This window comes from Micropterus salmoides, unplaced genomic scaffold (assembly GCF_014851395.1).
Source record: "Micropterus salmoides isolate LMB-PRFRI ecotype aquatic unplaced genomic scaffold, ASM1485139v1 Ms_hic_scaffold_1196, whole genome shotgun sequence".
Lineage (NCBI taxonomy): Eukaryota > Metazoa > Chordata > Actinopteri > Centrarchiformes > Centrarchidae > Micropterus > Micropterus salmoides.
The window spans coordinates 1-22,115 of NW_024040259.1; the positions used below are offsets into that span (position 1 = coordinate 1).

Consider the following 22,115-nt stretch of genomic DNA (forward strand, 5'->3'; position numbering starts at 1 on the left):
TCTTAGAGGTGACCTAAGATCAGTATAAGTGCTGCAAGGGTGTAGCCTGAAACTACAAAAGGAAAAGTTTCTGTCTGACAGTATCTGGTCTGACTGTGAGTGTTCATATTCAAATTACTATTTTGTTCTCTATCAATAATGGGGGGGAGGGGGGTTAAACACCACCAGTATTTAACTTACTGAATCACAACTTGACCATAGTCATCTGAACATTATGTTATTCATTTTCTAACCAGGATCGTTTTAGTGCAAACATTTAGTTATATTATGTCCTAAATCTTTCCTGCTATATTGCAACTTTTTTTTTATAAAACCTGTCCAGGTGTGTTGGCACCATTTTAAAATGTACTTAACTATATTTATAGGTTTCCTGATTATATACTAAATATCTGAATTCTTATAACACTACTGTTAATGTGTGATGAAAACATAAAAGATTTGTGTTTGGAACCTAATGTCTATTTGACAAAGAGTTCAAACTGGTATTATGTCACTATAACTACTCCTACTGAGGTGTATATAGTCAAAGATTGTTAGGAACCAAACCCTTTAGATTTGGTTGTTTTCATCTATCTTCTCCAAAGACAAATAAAACAAATTTAGGCAAGAAAGCCCCATAAATAGCAGGATCTCGATTCCCATTCAGGGTTCATTCCTAATCTTAATTTGAAGAACTGACTCTGACGTGTGCACATAGATATTATTATTATCATCAAATTATTGATGTGACTGCAAATGTTTAACAACTGGCCAAATACATCTTCAGTTATTTAGCCTCTGAGTCAAAAAGAGCATTGTAGAATTGTTTAAAGAAATACAAAGAAATACAAAGTTTATGAAGTATCACTCAGTGGCGCAGTGATTGTGTCAACAAAAGCACAACAGTCGACATTGTGATATTATCAAAAATCGATTTCAGATGTACATCAGTATTATTCTGTGTTTAATGAAACTACCACACAGCAAGACTGGGGCTCTATAGGAGAAAGCCCAGGGGCCCCGTATCAGGTTCATCCAGCCATGTACCAGCAGTATCGGGGTGTGTTTCTAAAGTCTAAAGAAGAGGAGCTTTCTATAAGTGGGGCACATTTGAAGGCCAATATAATTATAATCGGTGGCCATACAGATAACTGTGCAGAGCTTTATGGATTAGAATGTTTGATTTTAAATCAGGTCTGGGCTGGGGGGCAGCCAGGATAGCATAATAAAGGATCCTCGTTAGATGGACAGGTTGTTTTTGTTTTCTTGCCTTTTAAGAGGCACATTTTAAATGTAAATTGTTGGCAGGTAATTTCCAAATTTGACCAATAAACAATAATTAACTCTAGATCAAATAAAACTATATCTTGGACTTTTATCTAGTCACATGGGTAAAGGCCTATAGGCCTAATTATAGTCATGTTGCAAAAATAAAATCATTAAATTACTAAATTATGAAAAATAATGATATCAAAAGCAATGCAGCAAGCATATTCTTACACTCTTAATACCAAACTTAATGTAATTTAAAAGGTTTATGGGATGGTCTGTGTTGTGTGTGAGCTGATCAGGTGTAAGACATCCACACTCTGTTTTATTTCTCCTTAAAGGTCTTTCATGGCAGAGGCCGGCCATCCTGTGTCGGAGCTGTACCCACTGGGGGAAGCTGTTTCTTTGGAGTCTACCCTCTGTGGTCAGCCACTCTTTGACACCTCCAAGAGGTCTATGCAGGCAATAACACCCCCAGACTGACAGGGGTACCTGGTTACCCCTGCCAGGAGGAGGAGCCAAAGGAGGCTGTCAGTGTACCTCCTACCAGAGAAGCTAACTGTAGCAATCTGAGGGTCGGTGCGGAGCCTGGTGAACAGGAACATAGCCCATCGGAACACTGTGTGCCCCCCAGGGCTTTGAGCCACCCCCATACTCCGGCTGAGACACATACACCGTCACATCACAACAAGATAGTTAATTCAATCAGTAACAACCCTCAAGCTAGCGGGACAGTGCAGAGCACAAAGCCAGCCTCCCTACCAGTTCACCGGAGTCACTCAGACACTTTACCTCTGGTTAAACAGGGATCCCCCGCCCGGCTGCAGACACTAAGACTTGCGGACTTGTTTACCACGGAGGAGATAAGAGTATCCAAGAGGCTGAGAGTTGCTCCATGTTAGCTTGCAAGCAGCCCATGCAGCTGCAGCAGTGCAACATCATCACCACTATCTGCAGAGGGGCCAACAGTGGAGAAGGTGGTGCACAGCAGCCTCAGAGCAGGTGTGTCTGCCTCTCGTCCCCAAGGCAGCAGCCAAAGTGGAAGGTGCTCAAGAGAAGGGTGATCTTCCCCTTATATGTGACAATGCACTCTGCTACGGCTCTTATATCCATCATGGCAATTTTGAGGACACCTTTGCTGCTTACTGCCATCCCCAGCCAATCCCAGCCCCTCCCAGCTGCTGCCACCCATGGCAGGCGTGGAGCCATGCAACATCCAGCGTGCAGCGGGACCTCTTTCAGCGACGAACCACCTCACCCCGCCTCGCCTCATCTCCTCTGTCAGTGACACCGGCCTGGATGCCAAACACCTGCTGCGGTGCTGCAACCTCAACTACTCTTGGATCAGCTCGCTGCCTCCTGGTTCTGGGCCGCAATCTCAAAAATATTTGGTGGAGAGGAGTGCTGCAGCAGTCCCGCTCACCATGTCAGAACCACGACCCGAGACACAGGGACTATGACAGCCCACACAGAGCTGAGGGATGTTGGGGTGCAGACAGGACAGACTGCCACACCCCATGTGTTCCCCCAAATCTGTCTGACAGAAGAGAGCGGGAGTGAGACTTCACGCAGCCAAAATCAGAACACCGACAGGCATGGAGGCAGGAAAAAGGGTGGTGCTTCCAAGTCCCCGGTAAAGGAGGTGAAGTGGGATGCGGAAGGGATGACATGGGAGGTGTACGGGGCCTCGGTGGATCCTGAGGAGCTGGGCCTGGCCATCCAGAAACACCTGGAGTTGCAGATCAAGGAGACAGCAAGCCATGCAGCCAAGCTGTCGCAACAGAACAACAATACCTCCCGGCAGAGCGGGACCACCAGCAGTCAGAGAAAGAGGAGCAAGATGATGGGCTCCATCCCAACCCCGGCCTGCTGCGCTCGCACCACTACAGCTGTCGACTAACTGACCAGCTGACTGATGGACACGACAGAACCTGAACACTGTGTTCAGTAGCCTGGATGGCTACTCAAAGCCTCAGCCTCAAATGTCTCCCATCTAATCAGAAGGTCTGTGGACTAATCTGCATACTACTACTAAGAATGGCCTGCATAGCAGAATCAAAGGAAAAGCTTCAGCTGAAACGATTAAGATTTGTCATCAGTATGAAAAAAAGTGCTGAAGATGATGAAACAAACTATTTATCTTTCATCGTTTGTTATCAATGGTTCTGGTTATCTATTAGAAGATCCCTGCAGCTGTGCACTGCCAGTGTTTTCAGAGGGCCACTCCATACAGGTGTGTCTTCATAATAAATTACTCACAGGAAATATAGCATACATAATGAAACAACACCTGTGTGGTGTGAAGCAATCTGATACAACAGTCCTGCAATAAATACTACTCTTAACACTAAGCTTATATGAATGTGTGGGTCACAATACAGGACACATCGACCTAACCCTACACAACCTAACCAGCTCACACTAACCCAACCAAGCTAACCCTAACCCAAGCTCACACTAACCCTAACCCAAGCTCACACTAACCCTCAAACCCTAAGCTCACACTAACCCTCACACTAACCATGACCAGTTACATCATTGCTTCTCCTTCCCCTCCCTGGAACTTTGCGGTTTTGGTGTTCCTCCTCCTGGCTGACTTGGACTCCACATGGCGTATGGGGTCTTGAGTGACATGCATTGGCACATGTCAGTGGCAGTCCCACTCAGGAGGGTGACCCTAATCCCCCACATCCCAGTCTAAAGCCTCAGAATCTACCGTAGAGTCAAATCAACACCTCTCTTACACGGTCCCAACAAAAAGTGAACATTAAAAGCACACACATACACAGAAAAAGGAAATGAGTATCATAATAATACTGTAAGAAAAGTAAAAAGTCTGCTGATCAAGTCCTGTGGGAGAGAAGTAAAGACCTTGTGGCCTCCAAAATCAATAAATACTGCACATACTGTATGTGTTTGCGGAATTCAGACTATGGAAACAAGATGCTAGTCTTTTATTGAGTGTGTGATGGACACATTTACATTCTTCCATGTGTTAACTTAGTCTACCTGTATTTCATCAACATGGTTTAAGCTCTTGAGTTGGCAGTTTCAGTACATCTTCCTTTCCTGCATATTTATTATGAGTCTCTTTGCTGAGATGTTTTGGATTTTGGTTTTTGGCAATTTTGGATGTGATTTAAATGACACCAGGCATACTGTGTATAGTTTGTGTACTGTTCTACTGTATGAACAAACAGGAACATGATCAATCTTCACAGAATCTATTTTAACCAAATATACTGAAAGACCAACAACATTAGAACATTTGAAACCATTGTGAGACTTTCTCTGACTCATTCATCTAACTTCATGAATATGCTGTAAAATGCCTGGATTCCTGTGGGAATAGAGCATACTAATATAGGTGTATGCAAATAAATGTACAGTAACAAGAGAATATAGTCCATGGACAGATCGCAGTGGAATGTCATGGTGAAACGATGACCTTTTGTTTAATAAAAAGAAACCAACGGTTGGTTATACCTAACTGGTAAACCACAACTAAGCTTTATCATCTACCCAAATATACCCCATGCTACATCCTTCATTGTCTTCTTTATTTTATCTAACCTTGAGTAATTTATGGGATTAGGCTTAGGTATTGGTTGTGTTTTGGTGTTTGAATTGTATGTAATTTTCTTAAATGATAAATTATTTAATGTGTTTTAAAATGTGCTCCATCCAACTTCAAAGTATTTTATGCTTATTGAGTGTTAGCTTCTCAAAAATCAATAAAAAGACTGAACTCCAATTGTATTTTCCTGGATTTAATTAAATTAAGATGAAATTATATTCACATATCTTTTCAAACACATTTGAAAAATTGAGGACAATGGAAATATGGGTACACATTTCAGGATCATCTTTGAAATATGGGATTACTTGGTCATGTAGTTTCTGTGGTACGTTATGCTTCTTAAAAAATAACATCAAAATCAAAAAACAAACAAAAGTAAATAAAAAATCACAGCTGCATGCTGTTTTCAGTGAGTAAATGACTATAATTAATAAATGGTACAGTAATCAATAATAAATGATATACATGTTTAAATAGATTCATTTTAAAGATTCATAGTTGATTAAATAAATACATTGAAAATGTCTCTTTATTTTTCACCTCCACACTTTTCATATTTATCACTTTTCTTCATGCACAAATCTATTCCCATTTTGCCCATGCAGCATTCCCAACTTTTTTGTTGGATGTAAGCTAATATTAATGATATGAACACTTATTTTTAACTCATTGTATAATAATATATGTATATGATTTTGTCTTTGTGTTATCTGATAGCTCGTTGATGACATGTCTGCAGGGGGGTTATTGACAGTACTAGACAGAAATCTGTCACATTTAAATACTGGGGGTTTTGAAGCCACAGTAGAAAACTAGTAATCAGAATATTATAATGTGTCAGTGGGGAATTTTTCACCCTGTCAATGGTACAGATGTATTTACCATTCTACATTATAGGCAGATGACATTCAAATGGGGAAATGGTCAAAAGCTTCTGAATGTAAATTTGTGTACATCTGAACCAAGAGGAAGAGCCTCAACCTCCCTCACTGAAAACCAACAGTGAGGATTCACCATCTATACCCCCCCAATCCCCATCTAGGTCACCCTTATCTCCAGACACATTTTCTCCCCTCTCCTCCCTGTTGGACTTCACTGATCACATGGAAGACCTGGTTAGAGCTGGGACCAAATTTACTCCCCGCACCTTCCCTCGCTCTACTCCCGTTCTCTCTACCCTAAACCCCCCTCACCGTCCACCTCCACCACTGGCTCTAAGTCCTCCAGGTTTGACACGTGTCACAAATACAGCGCCCAACCCGCTCCGCAATGGCGAAAAAGCCCAGTAAGCTCTGTCTAATATGTGCTGGGTCCAGGCTACAAGGAAAATAGCACTCATGACTCTTCCCAGGAGAAGACGGGGCCCAGTGTGCTGGTGGTCTTCTCCATCCCTGTCTTGATAGGTAACAGAAAAAGCATGGTGAATGTGTTAAGAAACAGGAAGCACTCAACATATCCTGCAAATTTAGTATTAATTCCTCGTCAGCCGCAGCCTGTCGAAAAAAGTGGGCCAGATAATGTTTTTAACACACTAAAATTTAGCTTTGTTAAATGTTAGGTCTTTGGAAGAAAAAAACATTTTTAATCAATGATTTTATAATCACTCACAATCTTAATTTCATGTTTTTAACTGAAACTTGGTTGGACCAAGATAACAGTGCAGCTGTCCTTATCGAGTCTACCCCTCCCAGCTTCAGTTTCATGAGTGAAGCTAAAGTGCATAAGAGAGGAGGTGGAGTTGCCATTTTGTTTAATGACTCCCTCCAATGCAAAAAGATGTCTTATGGGAATGTTGCTTCTTTTGAACATGTGGCTCTTCAGCTGAATTCCTCTTCTCAAGCTATTTTTCTAAATATCTACAGGCCCCCTAAATACTATGCAAACTTTTTGATGACTTTGCTGAACTACTGTCTATAACCTGTTTGGACCTTGACTAACAAATCCTCAGGACAGAGGGACTAAAGAGGGACTGTGTTGTGTTCTTGATAATTATGGACTGACTCAACGTGACGGAGCCCACACACAGGCACACTTTGGACTTAGTCATCTCCAAGGGTCTGAACATTTCCAAGGTTGTGGTGACTGATGTTGCTCTCTCTGATCATTCCTGTGTTTTCTTAGAGTGCTATCTGCACACAAATGTTCAGAGGTAATCATAAGACGGCATATCACTGAAAACACTAGTGAAAAATTTATTCAGTGAATGAGCTTGTAGATAATTTCATTTCTAAAATTACAAATGTTATTGATGCCATTGCACCAGCCAAGGTGAAGGTGGTCTCTGGTAAGAGAAGATCTCCATGGAGAAATGCCACGCTGATAAGAATAGAAAAAGAGTGTCGAAAAGCTGAACGCAGGTGGCGGAAAACAAATCTCCAGGTTCATTATGACATCTATAAAGAGAGACTTCGCATTTATAATTTAGAACTGAGAAATGCAAGGCGGCCCTTCTTCTCTGACATCATCACCAAAAACACTAATAATGCACGTGCCCGTGCAAGTGCTACTGTTGACAGGCTAACCAACCCTCCTGTGTCTGTAGCCTCTGACCTCTATCCACCAGGGCCTGAAATGAATTTGCCACCTTCTTCACAGACAAAATTCAAACAACTTAACTTAAACACAATTCATATAGCATGAGACAATTTGATTCTATTAACCATAAAAACCTGGAGGACATAATACAACATCTGAATGTTGCCTTGATATTCTGCCAACAGGTTTTTTCAAAAATGTTTCTAAATGCATGGCCTCAGATCTACTACAAATTGTCAACATGTCTCTCCTCTCAGGTTTTTTCCCACAGGCCCTGAAAACTGCAGTCATTAAGCCACTCTTAAAAAAGAGCAATTTAAAATCAAATTTTTAAAATCAATGAAAAGGCTGTTTTTCAACAGCTTAGTGCTTTCTTGGCACTAAATAACTGTTTTGATGTCTTCCAGTCAGGTTTTCGACCACACCACAGCACTGAGACGGCTCTTGTTAAGGTCTTCAGTGACATCCATTTAAACACTGACAGTGGCAGACCTTCAGTCGACATGGTCGACCACAACATATTGTTTTATCATATTTTACTGATAAAAACATGCATCATATGAATTAATTAAACATGTTTGTTTGTTTGTTTGTTTGTTTGTTTACTTTATTTATACCCGTAGGTAAATTTGTTTTACAGTGCAATGACATTCTATGGCATCCAGTACAAAAAACAACACACAACACAGAACATCACACTACACATAAGGACAGATAAAATAAATAAATAAAATAAAAAATTCATTAATTACATGTGGCAGTTAACTGATCAGGTTGTTTCTTAATTAAACAAGCATTTAACACTTTCACATGCTTTACAAAAAGTACATTGATTACTGATTCTGCAGTATGAACACTATGAATTCATCCCAGATCATCATCATCCTACCTACTTATCAGGCTGTTTGGCAGACCCAAACCATCAAATCCAAGCCGACACATAAAAAGCTAATTTTGAGCATAAAAGGCAGTTTTGTTTTTTTACACACAATCAAAATTTTGTTGGAAAAATCAACTGCATTAACATCATGTACCAACAAAAATCTATGATATTATATGTACAGTAAAAAAAACCAAATACATACCTTTATACAGTAACTACATGAGCCAACAATTTAACAGGTAAATTGTTTTACTTGTAAGTTATACCAGAGTCAAATAACTTCAATTCTGAATATTTAGCAGTATAAGTTTAGTTGTGCCTTATATATTTCTGAAGCTACATGTCTTCCTTTAATTCATAATATATCTAAGTTGGTGAATTACGAAGATTGAGTATGAAGCTAATTTATTGGAGATATGCAGTGATCACATCTGGGCATGGTCAGCTTTATTGCCAAGTATGTGTGCACATACGAGGAATTTGACTCTGGATTGTACATTGCTCATGATGTGCTTACTCATACAAAAATACAAAATCACAATAATAAAAATAAAATATAATCAGACAGACTTCAGTGTAGACAACACAAATGTCACATTACGAACAAAATCAATATAGACATATTGAGAAATAGTGCAGTGAGCAGAGTGCAAAGGATGCAGGAGTATGTACATGTCGGAGGTTGATGTGATATACAGGTACATATACATGCATACATGTACACATGTACACATGTACACAGTGCAATGAAGCACAGTGCAAAGGATGTGGAATAAATAGGTATAAGTATTTTGTGCAGGAGTAATGACTTGAGGTAGGTGGATTTGGTATACAGTATCTACAATATGACAATATAACAGTATGAACAGCACGGTGTTGACCTCATTATCACAACAAGCTGTAGTACTCTGCTAAATGTGACACGGGCCACATTTCAAAGGAAGATGAGAACAACATGTTCATTTACTGTAAGTTTAGTCTGATAAACTGCATGAAGCAGCCCTTAATCCTTAACTTACCTTATGACACATGGTTAAAGACGTAGAGACCTACAAAGAGCATGAATGAAAGTTTCAGAGCTGTTAGATGACGGCCTCAAAGTGCTGCAGAGCTTCCTGTTTTACTGCTTTATAAATGTAAGTCGTTACAACCCACCTCTGCTGATACGATTTCCAATAAGACACCTTACTGTCGGCAACAGGAAGCAGGGTTTTTGACTCTGCTGTGGGAGAACTGGCAGCTGGTTCACTGTAATGGCTTCAACAAATATAAATAAAATATGTTTTTATTAGTTTTTAGCTGTAAGTTGATGTTTAGCTGTATCTCATCCACCTCTGACATGTACATAATAATGATAATAATAATTTTACTCCTGCATCCTTTGTACTCTGCTCATTGCACTATTGTCTCAATTGGTCTTGTTTTTGTTTATAGTGTGTATATATGTGTTCTCTATACTGTAGCCTGTGTCTGATTTTATTATTGTAAATTTGTATGAGTAAGCACATTGTGAGCAATGCTGAGTCAAATTCATTGTACCAGAAATGTGAGATGATCAGGCTGTCTGAGGGACCGGGGAGAAAAAAACTAAAAGGGCACCAGCTTCACATGGTGGGGCAACAGGATGCAGAAACTGAACAATTTGGCATTCATTTTCGGTGAAGCCTAGGATAAACGATCGGTATTCTCAAATCATTTCTAATTTCTGGACTGTTTGGGGGCTGGGCAAGTGCCAGAATTTTAAGACTGTCTAAAAAACTGACCATAGCTGTCCCATGACCTTAGCAAGACTCAGGAGGTCGCTAATGGAAAGTTGAATGACAGTTTCTCGATTTACAACAGGCCTGCAAGAACTCCCAGAGCATGAACAGCAAAGGTTGAGAGCCTACTCTAACAACCAAAGACAGTTTAGTTAATCACAACTTCCTTGGCCTGATGTTGCCTAGGATTTTTTATCCTAGGAAATTTTATATCTGAGCTACAAATACTGAAGTAGTAGTCGTAGAAGGTGGAACTAGTTTCAGGGGTTAAGTCCAGTAGTTAGGTGATGGCCCTTCTCCAAATAAATAAATGCCACGTAGAGACTTTGAAAGAGTAATCCATGCATTTATAACATCTGTCTAGACTACTGTAATTCATTGAATGTTGGAGTGTATCAGTCATCTCTCCATTGGTTACAGTTAGTCCAGAATGCAGCTGCTCGACTTCTGAAAAAGCAGGAGCACATTACTCCAGTTTTAGCCTTGCTCCGCTGGCTTCCTGTGCACTTTAGGACTGATTTGACTGAAGATTTTATTGCTTGTTTTTAAAACCTTAAATGGGTTGGCACCTTCTTATGTATCAGAACTTTTACATGTACACACTCCTGTCAGGGCACTGAAGTCATCCAATCAGAAGCTCCTCCATGTCCCGACATCCAGGTTAAAAACTAAAGGTGACCGGGCCTTTTCAGTGGCTGCTCCTAATCTTTGGAATCCTTCAAATCTTGCTGAAGACCCATCTCTCTTCACTGGCCTTCAAAAATTCAATTTCAATTCAGTTTTATTTATATAGCACCAAATCACAACAACAGTTATCTCACAGCGCTTTTCATAAAAGAGCAGGTCTAGACCGTACTCTGTGATGATATTTACAGAAGCCCAACAGTTCCCACCAAGAGCAGCACTAGGCGACAGAGGCAAGGAAAAACTTCCTTTTAAGAGGCAGAAACCTCGAGCAGAACCATGGCTCAGGGTGGGCGGCCATCTGCCTCGACCGGTTGGGGTGAAGGAGAGAGGGAGAGAGAGAGAGAGAGGGGGAGAGGGCAAGAGAGGAACAGAGAGAAAAGAGAGGGATGGAAGGAGAGAGAGAGGGGAGGGAGGCAGCCTACACAATATACACACAGAGGTACAGACAGTGAAGGTGATGTTGCTATAGACTAAATGAAAAATGGTACAGATATTTATAGTAGCGTTAATGGTAACATCGTATGTTAATGATTATAATAACAATAATAACAATAAGACTAGCAACAATAGTCGTTGCAGCAGAGGGTGTTGAGCAGGAACACAGGGGCAGCAGGTGACCCGCAACCACAGATCCAGACTCCACAGCTCCAGAGCCAGAAAACCTGCAGGAAGTGATAGGAGGAGAGAGGAGAGGGACGAGAAAGCACAAGACTACCAGAAAGGGGAGAAGTTGTGTTAGTAACATGCATTAATGGGATGAGGTTGCATACAGAGGGAGAGAAAGTAGAGGAGAGAGGAGCTCAGTGCATCATGGGAAATCCCCCGGCAGTCTAGGCCTATAGCAGCATAACTAAGGGATGGTTCAGGACTCACCTGAGCCAGCCCTAACTATAAGCTTTATCAAAGAGGAAAGTCTTAAGCCTACTCTTAAATGTGGAGATGGTGTCTGCCTCCTGAACCCAAACTGGAACCTGGTTCCACAGGAGAGGAGCTTGATAGCTGAACGCTCTGGCTCCTAGTCTACTTTTGGAGACTCTAGGAACCACAAGTAACCCTGCATTCTGGGAGCGCAGTGCTCTGGTGGGGTAGTAAGGTACTATGAGCTCTTTAAGATAAGATGGTGCCTGACCATTGAGAGCTTTGTAGGTAAGAAGAATGATTTCAAATTCTATTCTGGATTTTACTGGAAGCCAATGCAAAGAAGCTAAGACAGGAGAAATGTGATCTCTTTTCTTGTTTCCTGTCAGAACACGTGCTGCAGCATTCTGGATCAGCGGAAGAGTCTTAACGGACTTTTTCGAGCAGCCTGATAATAAGGAATTGCAGTAATCCATGACATGCATCCAACACAAAACAATACATTTACAGAGGCAGGCAGAGGGGTTGAAGGAGTGGGAGAGATTCTCATTGGCCTCGTGTCCTACCCCTGGAGCCCCGGGCGTTGGGGGTGCTGTGGGGTTGGTGGCGGCCTTGCCTGATCTGGGTGGGCTGGGGGGGTCGGGGCTCCCCTGGTGTGGGGGCCCGCCCTTGGCCTAGGGTTCTGCGGGCTCGGGCTTGTGGCCTTTGCTCATTTCTGGGCGGGTGGTGTGTCCCTGGGCCTGGGGGCCCGTTGTCTCCTCTCCTCGCCTGGGCCCTCTTCGGCAGAGGTGAGGCTCCCGCTGCTTCCCCCTGCCAGCTCTCTCACGGTGGGGGCATTCGGGAGTCTCTGGGGCGCATGACCGGTGCTGTCGGGGTAGGTTTTGGTGCTCCTCCTTGGGGTGCTTGACTGGGGAGGGCTGGGCCCCTGTCCGGGGATGAGATCGGCCTCGGGGGCTGCTGTCACTGGCTGCACTGTAGGGAGGGATGCCTCTGGCTGGGCTGGGGGACCGTTGGCCTGGTTCTCCCGCGTTATCGCTCCCTGGCGGTAGCGAGCTTCCCGGCACGGCTTTCTGCTGTTCTTCCTTGGGGCGGGGTACAGCTTCCCCCTGGACATGCGGTCTGGGGTCCTTTGCGCTTTGGGGGGTCGCAGGGTGTCCTGGCTTCTGGGGGTGGGGGTCTGCGGTGGGATTGTGGGGCGATTATCGATGCATCTTGATGTATTATACTTTTTCCCTGGGCAGGGTCTCTGGATGGCTGCTGGGCGTTTAGTTTGTGCGTTGGAGTCCGGGGGAGGCATCTCCTCATTGGCTTGGAGGGACCTGTTTGCGTTCCTGTTTTGCTTCGTTGGCCTCGGACCCGTGCTTGCCCATTTCTCTGTCGGCCAGTTGTTGGACCCCTCTGGATACTGAGGTTTATAGTTAGTTTTCGGGATGTGCAGTGTGGGTGCGGGGCAGGGCTGTGCTCCGGTTGTTCTGGGTTTGTGCCTGGAGTTCTCGGCCCTTGATGGATGGGTGGGTTGTTGGTGGCATGCAGCTGAGCTAGTTGATTTTGCCTCGTTGCTGGTTTGGCTGGTGTTGCATGGCGGCCGGGGGGCGCGCTGGGCATGGGGGATGTCGGCTGGCGCCGGCGGCCTTAGTTTTTTCCGGCGGTTGGGGGGACGGTGGACTTTTATTGGCGGGTGCACGGTGACCTGTGCGGCGCGTTTGCTGCCGGGCTGGGACTTGCTGCTGGTGTCTCTCTCCGCTGGCTTTCGCTGTCGTGTTGTTCCGTTTGCTCTCTCTCATTTGCCCGACCTCGCACGCGGGATTCGCGGGGGGCTGCTGGGCATGGGTGTCGCCGTGCTCGCGCAGTGTGCGCGTTGGGCTCGTCACTTGTGCATTGGTGTTGATGATTGCGTGGCATTTGGGCACTGTGGTTGTTTGCTGCGCGGCGGTGGGGTGCTGGATGGGGGGGGCCACTGGTCTATGTTGTGTCTGCGCCGCGGTCGGTCCGGGCGCTGCTCTTCCTCTTTCGGTTCCGTCGGCATTACGTTGTCAACTGGCATTTGGGTCGGGGTCTTCTGCGTTTGCATCGCGGTGCATCTGGGAGTCTTTGTTTTTTTTTGATTTGATTTATTCTTTTTCTTTCTTCCACCCCTATTGGCTACTGGGGTTCTTGCCTGCCTGTTACAGTCGTGGCGTCCCACTCTCTCTAACAACTACATTCTTTAACAGGCTTATGCGCACACACATGTACATACACACACATACAGACACATTCACCCACACAGACACAAACAAACTTAGGTTGTCCCTGGTAGAATTATTCCTGATGCCTTTCTTTCAGTTACTTATTTAAATTAATTATTATTCCAGCTCTCGTGGCTGTGTTGTGTTGCTTATTTAGTGTGTGTGACTGTTTCTTGTTTTCATTGTTCTCTTAGTTGTCTTAATATGTCATTAATATGTCAGCTGTTTATTGCTGCTGTTCGGCTGGTTTTCTTTACTATTATTATTATTTTATTGTTTTTTTTTGTTTGTGTTGTTTGTTGTTGTTTTTCTCCTCCCCAAGCCCCCCTCTCTGTTCTCTTGCAGGTTTCGTTGCTTTCTGCAATTGGTGTTTCCCACAGCTTTTCCCTGTTGTCCCCACCCTCCATCCCCCTTTCCCCCTTCTCTTGCAGGTGTTGTCCTTTCTCTGTGCTGTCTGTTTGTGCCCCCCCATCCCCGTGTCTGCCCCCCTGTCCGGCCCGGTGACAAATCAATACATAATTAAATAAATAATAAAACAGACAAAGGAGTATTTTAATACTCTCTTGTTAAAGTAAAATCTGTCTGGCACAATATGGTATCCAGGTCATTATACTCTATACCAGGCTGCTGGGCAGGACAGGTTTAAAAAAAAAAAAAAAAAAAAAAAAAAAAAAGGAATTGCAGTAATCCAGCCTAGAAGTAACAAATGCATGGACTAGTTTTTCTGCATCATTTTTAGACAGGATGTTCCTGATTTTTGCATTTGCATTTGATTTGAGCATTGACATTACTGACCTTTTCTGCTGTTTTTGTCGTGTAGCTATATTTGTTGTGCATTCTGAACCTGGAAAGCACTCCCACCAGGGTTGTTTTTAAATGTGCTATAGAACTAAACATGAACTATATCAGCAGTCAAAAAGAGACAGCTGAACCACGTGATCATCTGTCTAACCTCGAATCCATTTTGTTCCATGTATTCAAAGTTTGACTTAATATCTATCCTCTGCAATATGCACTCTTAGGTATTTGTGTATGGTATTTGACCGTGACGTTGGTTTTGATGGGGAGAAGAAGTGATGCAACGTTAGTAAAAATCGGAGCGGAAGTGTGGGCGGAGCGAAGCAGACGACACGGCAAGATGGCGGCGACCATGAAGAACGTGGAAGAAATTCGGAATCGAGTAATACTGGGGAATATGGTGTGAAGAATGTAAGTCCGTTTTTAACAGTGGCTTCATGTTAATATCACTCCATAGTTTTAACGTTCAGGGTCCCTCTGAGCTGCCGGACTGTCCCGCATGTGATCTCTTTACTCACCGTGCCTCCACAAACTGCAGCGTTCTGACGCTTCATCTGTTATACAGAATAACGGGGGGTTAAAAATTTAAACTTGGAGCATTTGTTCACAGTTTATCATGTTAAACCCTGTATAATATTACTCTAATATTCCTATCATATCCCTGTCTGGATTTGGAGATTATATGGTAGCCTACAGTTTAGTAATTTACCATGAGCTGAAAATAACTTACTGTACTGAAAGCACCTCATTCTGTAATATCACTTTAAAATATTCATCTAGTAACTTATCATTTTGATCTGTTGAAATCATAGTGGATGTCAGTATAATAAATTCTAGTGACTGGCTCCACACCAACATCACTTCAGTACCAAGGAGAGTGTGAGCCACAGACCTGAGTTTGTCAGATAAAACAATAAATGCCACGCTCACTGTCAACTATTTGACCACAATTGGATTTTATGAAGAAAATCAGCAGTATTGTCGGCTCATCCCTTACATTAAGATTAGCTGAAAGGTTCCCGCCACAAATCCACTACACTAAACTATCAACATCTCTGTTAGTGTCACTTTCACAAACACAGAGAAACTTTACTTACCTAGTTCTGTTTGTTTCTCAGTGACAGCTGCTTCAACTCCAAGATGATGATTTATTTAGTTTACTCCAAGCAACAAACTAATTGCAAGTTAATACCCAGCTGTAGATGTCCATCCTCCTGTGTCTCATATTCACAAACCTAAAAATGATTCTGAATAAATCTGAACAAAACGCGTCTGTGCACCAGATTCTTTTATTCCATTTTGCAGTAGGCTGGCTGTTAGCAGCCAAGGACCTTATTTTTCTTATTTATTGACTGATTATTTGTGTTTTTTAGGTTCACACAACAGATTTCCCAGGAAACTACCCTGGCTATGATGACACATGGGATATGCAGAAATTTCAAAAGGTAAATGTCATTTTAGATCTGAAAGTGGCGGTTAGCGATACCTGAAGTACATTGGATCTGTCTGTAAATCTATTATTTTACATTTGTTCACGCTGTCTCACACTTTCAGAAACGCCTGCCATGTGCCTATGTGTTTGTGTTTTCTTTTGTCAGGAAAAGATCCATTTCTAAACCCCAAAGTATTCTAGTTTTTCTTATTACCCTCCTTGTTCTCCCTCATTTCTGATCCTCTGTCTGTGGAGTCAGATTCAGAACCTTTACTTTGCTACATGGGCTTTGTTTGGAGAACGTTCAACTACATTCAAACATTTATTCTTTATCTTCATTCTTAATTAAGAAGTATTTATTCTTCAAACTACTTTTATGTGGTTAAGGATCAGGTTGTAAAGCCAGCTAACGTATGTAGTTATTTAAGAGTATTTGATGCATTTGAACAAAAATCTGTACAAACTAGAGTAGGAGGATGACACAGACCTTTTCTATATTTCCAGTATTTCAGCTCACCTGCATCAAGAGCAAACAGAAGTCATGGGTTAGAGAGCACTTTATGTCACATAACTCAGATTACATTTTTACTTAACATGTAGAAAGATTCACATATAATTGATTCAAGCTTAAACATTATTTCACATCTTATACTCATACAGAAATAACAAAGTTACTACTTTCAGTTTATTTTCAGTCAGACTGAGTTGAAAGTACAGTGAGTGTTTTGAACTAATGACCGATGTATGATTACACTACTCTGTTTGCAGAACTTCAGAATTGACATAGTGCATCTGGATGAGAACAGTATGGAGTTTGACATGGTGGGGATAGATGCAGCCATCGCCAACGCCGTCAGAAGGATCTTACTAGCAGAGGTGGGATTCCCATTCTGTCAGGTTCAGCCATCTGTGTCATTAGCGTCTCATATTGTTGACATAAGATGATGTTTTCTGCCTGTGAAAGTTCTTTATACTACTTTTCTTCACAGTAAGTAAGAGAGAAAGTTTGACGTTTTTCATTTTATGCAAATATATTGTTTTTGCTTGTAGGTGCCTACCATGGCTATAGAGAAGGTGTTTATCTATAACAACACATCCATCGTCCAGGATGAAGTCCTGGCCCACAGATTAGGCCTCATCCCCATCAAAGCTGACCCTCGCCTGTTTGAGTACAGGAACACTGGTAAAACAACACCGTGAAGCACTCACACACATGGCAGTAGACCGCAAAGCTCCCATTTTACTCTGATGCGTCAGCTAACAGCATCTCAGTAGGTTTGGGGTTGGATTGCATTTTGTTCAATTATAATGCCATATTGGATCTGCCTATCAAATCTGAATCCCTTCTTATCCCCTGTGGAGTAACACTGACAAGTAACTAAGGATTTATAACAACCTAAAATCAAAGATTCAGTTTAAATCTGTAATCAGCTTTGTTAGCTGAGAATGCAGAAACCCATTTCTTTTCTCAGTCTAATCAACGTTAACAACCTGAAGCTCCAACCTGAAAATGAGCAGCATATGTATATAGATCAAAGAAATAACAGCGGTAACCTACCTTGAATTGATACGCTTGACGTATATTAATATAATATACATTAAGGTTTACGTGATCAGCTGGTCGTTTCATGGGAGACTCATCCCTCAGTGTAAAAATGCACAGTATACTCTCAGTCATTTTCAATTTTATTTCAGGTCTTTCAAAATATGTACATCAACAGTGCATGATACATTTTATTTTTCCAACCAGCCCATACCTCTATCCAGACCACTTAGAAATGATCCCAAAATCTTAAATGTTTCACCAGAGCCAGTTCTATAATAGCAATTTTTTGTTATGTGTGTCCTCCTGTTATGAGCAGGCAGACAAGCACACTTTGAGGATGAGTCTTTTGGCCATGATGGCCCAAATATAAGAGTTTTTCTCTACATTGAAAGGTAGAAGAAGCACATCTTAGGGGCATAAAATAAAGCTGAACCAGCACATCTCTGTTGCCACCTCAGCCAACATTTAAAGGTATAAGATTAACAAAGCTGTTGCTTTTGCACTTCATTGAAGCTAAATTATGCTTACACTGTAAACTCCAAACTAAAGGTGCCATATGTGTGGACGTCCATCAAATTGAAAAATTCTAATATCTTATGCATAAATATTATACATATTGCTTTCAAGCCTGGCCTCACAGTCCGTGGGTGCAAACTGAGTTTGTACCCATCAGTGAACGCAGTAGAGTTGAATGTATTCTGTTATGCTTTGTTTATTCCAGGCGAAGAGTCTGCAGAGGAAGAAGGTTCAGAAATAGACACAATTCAACTGCAGCTGAAGATTAAATGCAGCAGGAACCCCAAAGCCAGCAAAGACTCCTCTGACCCACGAGAGCTGTATCTGAACCACATGGGTAGGTCTCAGATGACACCAAATGTAGGCCTGCTGGTATTGTTTGCAGATACAGACGTAGGGGACTTTCACACCTACCTGGTTTGGTCCGGACTTTTCAGTTTAAACCGAACAAAAATTACAGTTGTGAAACCACCACTGGACCACGGTTCGGACGAAATATGGTCCGACGAAAAAAGGTAGTCTCGTTCTGGATCAAACTGTTTCTAGTGTGAAAGCATTTTTTGGATGGTTCAGACTTTCAGACCATCTAAAGGAAGTTCGTCAGCTCCTGTGTAAACCGGAAATGAAACAAATACACAGAGAAATGCACTGAAATAAGGACACAATTATAAATCTCCTGTGACAGCTCATCTTTTGAAACCGACGGCCACTATGAAAGCAGGCTGCCACTCTCATCTTTAGTCTATCCTCAAACGGAGGTGCTGAAGGATTGCTTGCTGTCTTCTCCTTTCCTGCCGGCGATGATATAACATTCGCACGACGATTAAGTTTATTTGGCAAATTTGAACTAGCCTCAAGTTACGTTGGTGCTGCAGGTAGTAATGCCATAATAATAATATAGTGGCAATGATATGCATCTGTTCTTCCCTCATTCATTCATTCTTGCTAATTGCGTGTGAAACCAAACCAAAGCTAACCGAATGTATCAAAACCTTAACTTTGGTTTGAGCCTTTGTGCAGACTTTCGGATATGAAAGCCCTGAAATAGCAGCTCGCCTGTGACCAGGACATACACACACGAGTGACAGTTGAAAATAATCAGTTAAGGGAAGGGAAGGCACGGATATTTAAGTAAGAAATAATATCCATGTGTAAAATCAAACGTTCATGTTAACATGGCATTGTTGTTTTCTCTTCTGTGCTGTCTCGTCTCAGTTTATTCCCGGGACATAAAGTGGGTTCCCATTGGGAACCAGGCAGACGTGTTTGCAGACTCCAGCATCGGACCAGTACATGATGACATCCTGATAGCTCAGCTCCGACCGGGACAGGAGCTGGACATTGTCATGCACTGTGTCAAAGGAATTGGTAGGAGCTTTTAAGTGTCTGGATCAGAGCCTAGCCAGCTCAGTGCAGAGGGTACAAATATGGGAAAGGAACAAGGTCATTTTAAGTACATTTTTGGCAAGCAAGGTAGTGTGATCCAAAACATAGCTGGTTCAGCTTGTATCTGTGGCTAAACATAGGCAGAAACACTTGAACCGGCTTTGCGACCTAGACAGGAGCAAGATTAATTTGTAACAAATTTACTTTCGTACATAAATTTTTAACTGTTCACTGTCTCTGCATCACAGTAAGAATGAAGCGTTCAGGAGCAGGCTGTTTTGTGGGAGTTTTGTCACTTTGCAATCCTATTAAATGCACAAAAAAGATATATAACACAATAAAGGAAAGGGAAAAAGCAGAAAAATATATATTTTTTAAATATCTATGAAACTAATTTCATTGGGAAACTTTTTTTACTTCATACTTCAACACAGCTTTCACACTACCTGTACTTGGAGCATGTAATCAGTCCAAACACCCCAATATTTTATAGTCAGCATTTTCTGCTGCCTAATGTAGCAGCGTGTGCTCCGTTCTCTGTTCAGGTAAGGACCATGCTAAGTTCTCTCCAGTGGCCACAGCCAGCTACCGCCTCCTCCCAGAGATCACCCTGCTGGAGCCGGTGGAGGGAGAGAAGGCAGAGCGTTTAAAGCGCTGCTTCTCACGAGGAGTGATCGACCTGGAAGATGTCAACGGTAGGAAAGAACTAATCTGAAATACAAACTAAATGCAATAAGTGTTAGTCTGAGGACAGTATTCTGCAAGCGTGCATGCATAAAGTTAATTCCACACATTGCCCAGTTATACATATATTATAAGTATAAGTATATTAAGGGAGGGTCCAGTGACTTAGGAATTATAGAAAACAACAGGACAATAATCATGAACTCTCATTAGTTTAATCGTTTATATGACATCGATTTCTGCTATACAGACCAACGGTCTCCAAGCAAGAACAGAAAGATGTTAAAGAGAGCAGAGTTGTTGAAGCCTTTGAGTCTGCAGTGAGTCTCTACGTTCTGTAAATCTGTTGTCCTGTTTTGTCCACCTCAGGGAGAAAGGTTGCAAAAGTAGTGAACAGTCGCCTGGACACGTGCAGCAGGGAAGTCCTCCGACATGATGACCTGAAGAATGTGGTGAAACTCGGAAGGCTGCGAGACCATTTCATCTGTACGTTCGTATACCTTGTTCATTATAAATGCCAGTGCAAACTGCTTTAAAGACGGCTGCGGCTCAGGAGACAGAGCGGGTTGCCTGCTAATTGGAAGGTTGACGGTTCAATACCCGGTTCCTCCAGGCTGCATGTCAAAGTATCCATGGGCAAGATACTGAACCCCACCAGTGTATGAAAGTGTGTGAATGGTGAATGCGAGGTAGTGTAAAAGCGCTTTGAGTGGTCGAAAAGGAGCATTTAAATGTAAACAATAATGACAGTCAGGGGTCACCTTAAAGGAATAGTTTGAAGTACACTTAATCTCCTTTTTGCCGAGAGTGAAGTGAGGATATTAGTACCACTCTCCATGAGACTGCTTAGCACAAAGACTAGAAACAGGGAAGCAGCTAGCCTGGCTCTGCCTGAAGAGAACAAAATCCCTCCCAGCACCTCTAAATATCACTAAAGAACATGTCATCTTGCATTTAATCCATACAAAGACCAAAGTGTAGAAAGGACAAATCTTTTATGTGGTGGTTATGTGCTGGACTATTTCTTGCCATGCTAACAGCAACTTCAGGAAGTCATTGCTCCCAAATGGTGTGGCTAGTTGTAAGATAGCTCTTTGAAATAACAGCTGGTGCTCTTAAAACCACAAATGACTTGTTTTCTACAACCTCACCGTCAACAAGATAAGAAGAAATCAATATTAATGTCTTCATATTTCTTTGGCTTGTTCCTTTTGTGGTGAAATAGGAATGTAAATGCATGTCCATACAACAGTTTTTATTACTTTAGTTATACTGTATATCAGTTGATGGGCTCTTTTCTCATACAGTTACTGTGGAGTCGACTGGCATCCTGCCTCCAGATGTCCTGGTCACAGAAGCCATCAAAGTCCTCATGACCAAGTGTCAGAGGTTTCTCAATGAACTGGACTCTACTGACATGGAGTGAAATAATGACTGAGCGTGCACAGACCCAGAGAGGCTCTGACACTGAAATATGCTACAGCTCTATTCGCTCTGTTGGAACTTGGCTGTATTGACACAACCAATTTTCAAAAAGTAGATTTTGTTATGGTTGCTTGTAAGTATGTATATACTGTTGTCTCTAGTATTTTGTATGTCGTTCTGGAGTTACTGCAGCTTAGTTTCCCTTAAATAAACATGCTGAATTTCATTAAAACATCACAAACAATATTCACATGGCTGCTTCTTTGTCTGCTGCCAACATTCTGTCAGATGTTCATACATTAAAGCACCACTAATACTGCACTTATTTATAAAAATATAATATTAATGCAGTGTATGACATACACTGGAGGCATGGACACAATTCCTTCACAAGATAGTCCCTCTTTTATATATAACCCCTTAATTTAATCACAACATCTCCATGAGATCCAGAGAGACCTGAGAACAGCAGGCAAAAAGAAACAAACACAGCCAGGCAGAACAAAAGGACATATAGCTTCAAAGGAAGCCACCAAAGTCGCGAAAGAT

At 42.1% G+C, this 22,115-nt stretch overlaps 1 protein-coding gene across 1 annotated transcript; it reads left to right on the plus strand.

Moving 5' to 3' along the window:
• Positions 1-14,902: 14,902 nt before the first annotated feature.
• Positions 14,903-21,812, plus strand: LOC119898535 (DNA-directed RNA polymerases I and III subunit RPAC1-like). The gene is given in 10 exon segments (XM_038712675.1): positions 14,903-14,963; positions 14,966-14,988; positions 15,951-16,022; positions 16,778-16,885; positions 17,060-17,192; positions 18,277-18,408; positions 19,287-19,439; positions 20,003-20,152; positions 20,511-20,627; positions 21,449-21,812. Coding segments are annotated over 10 exon segments (1,053 nt in total). The 5' UTR covers positions 14,903-14,917; the 3' UTR covers positions 21,568-21,812.
• Positions 21,813-22,115: the final 303 nt, after the last annotated feature.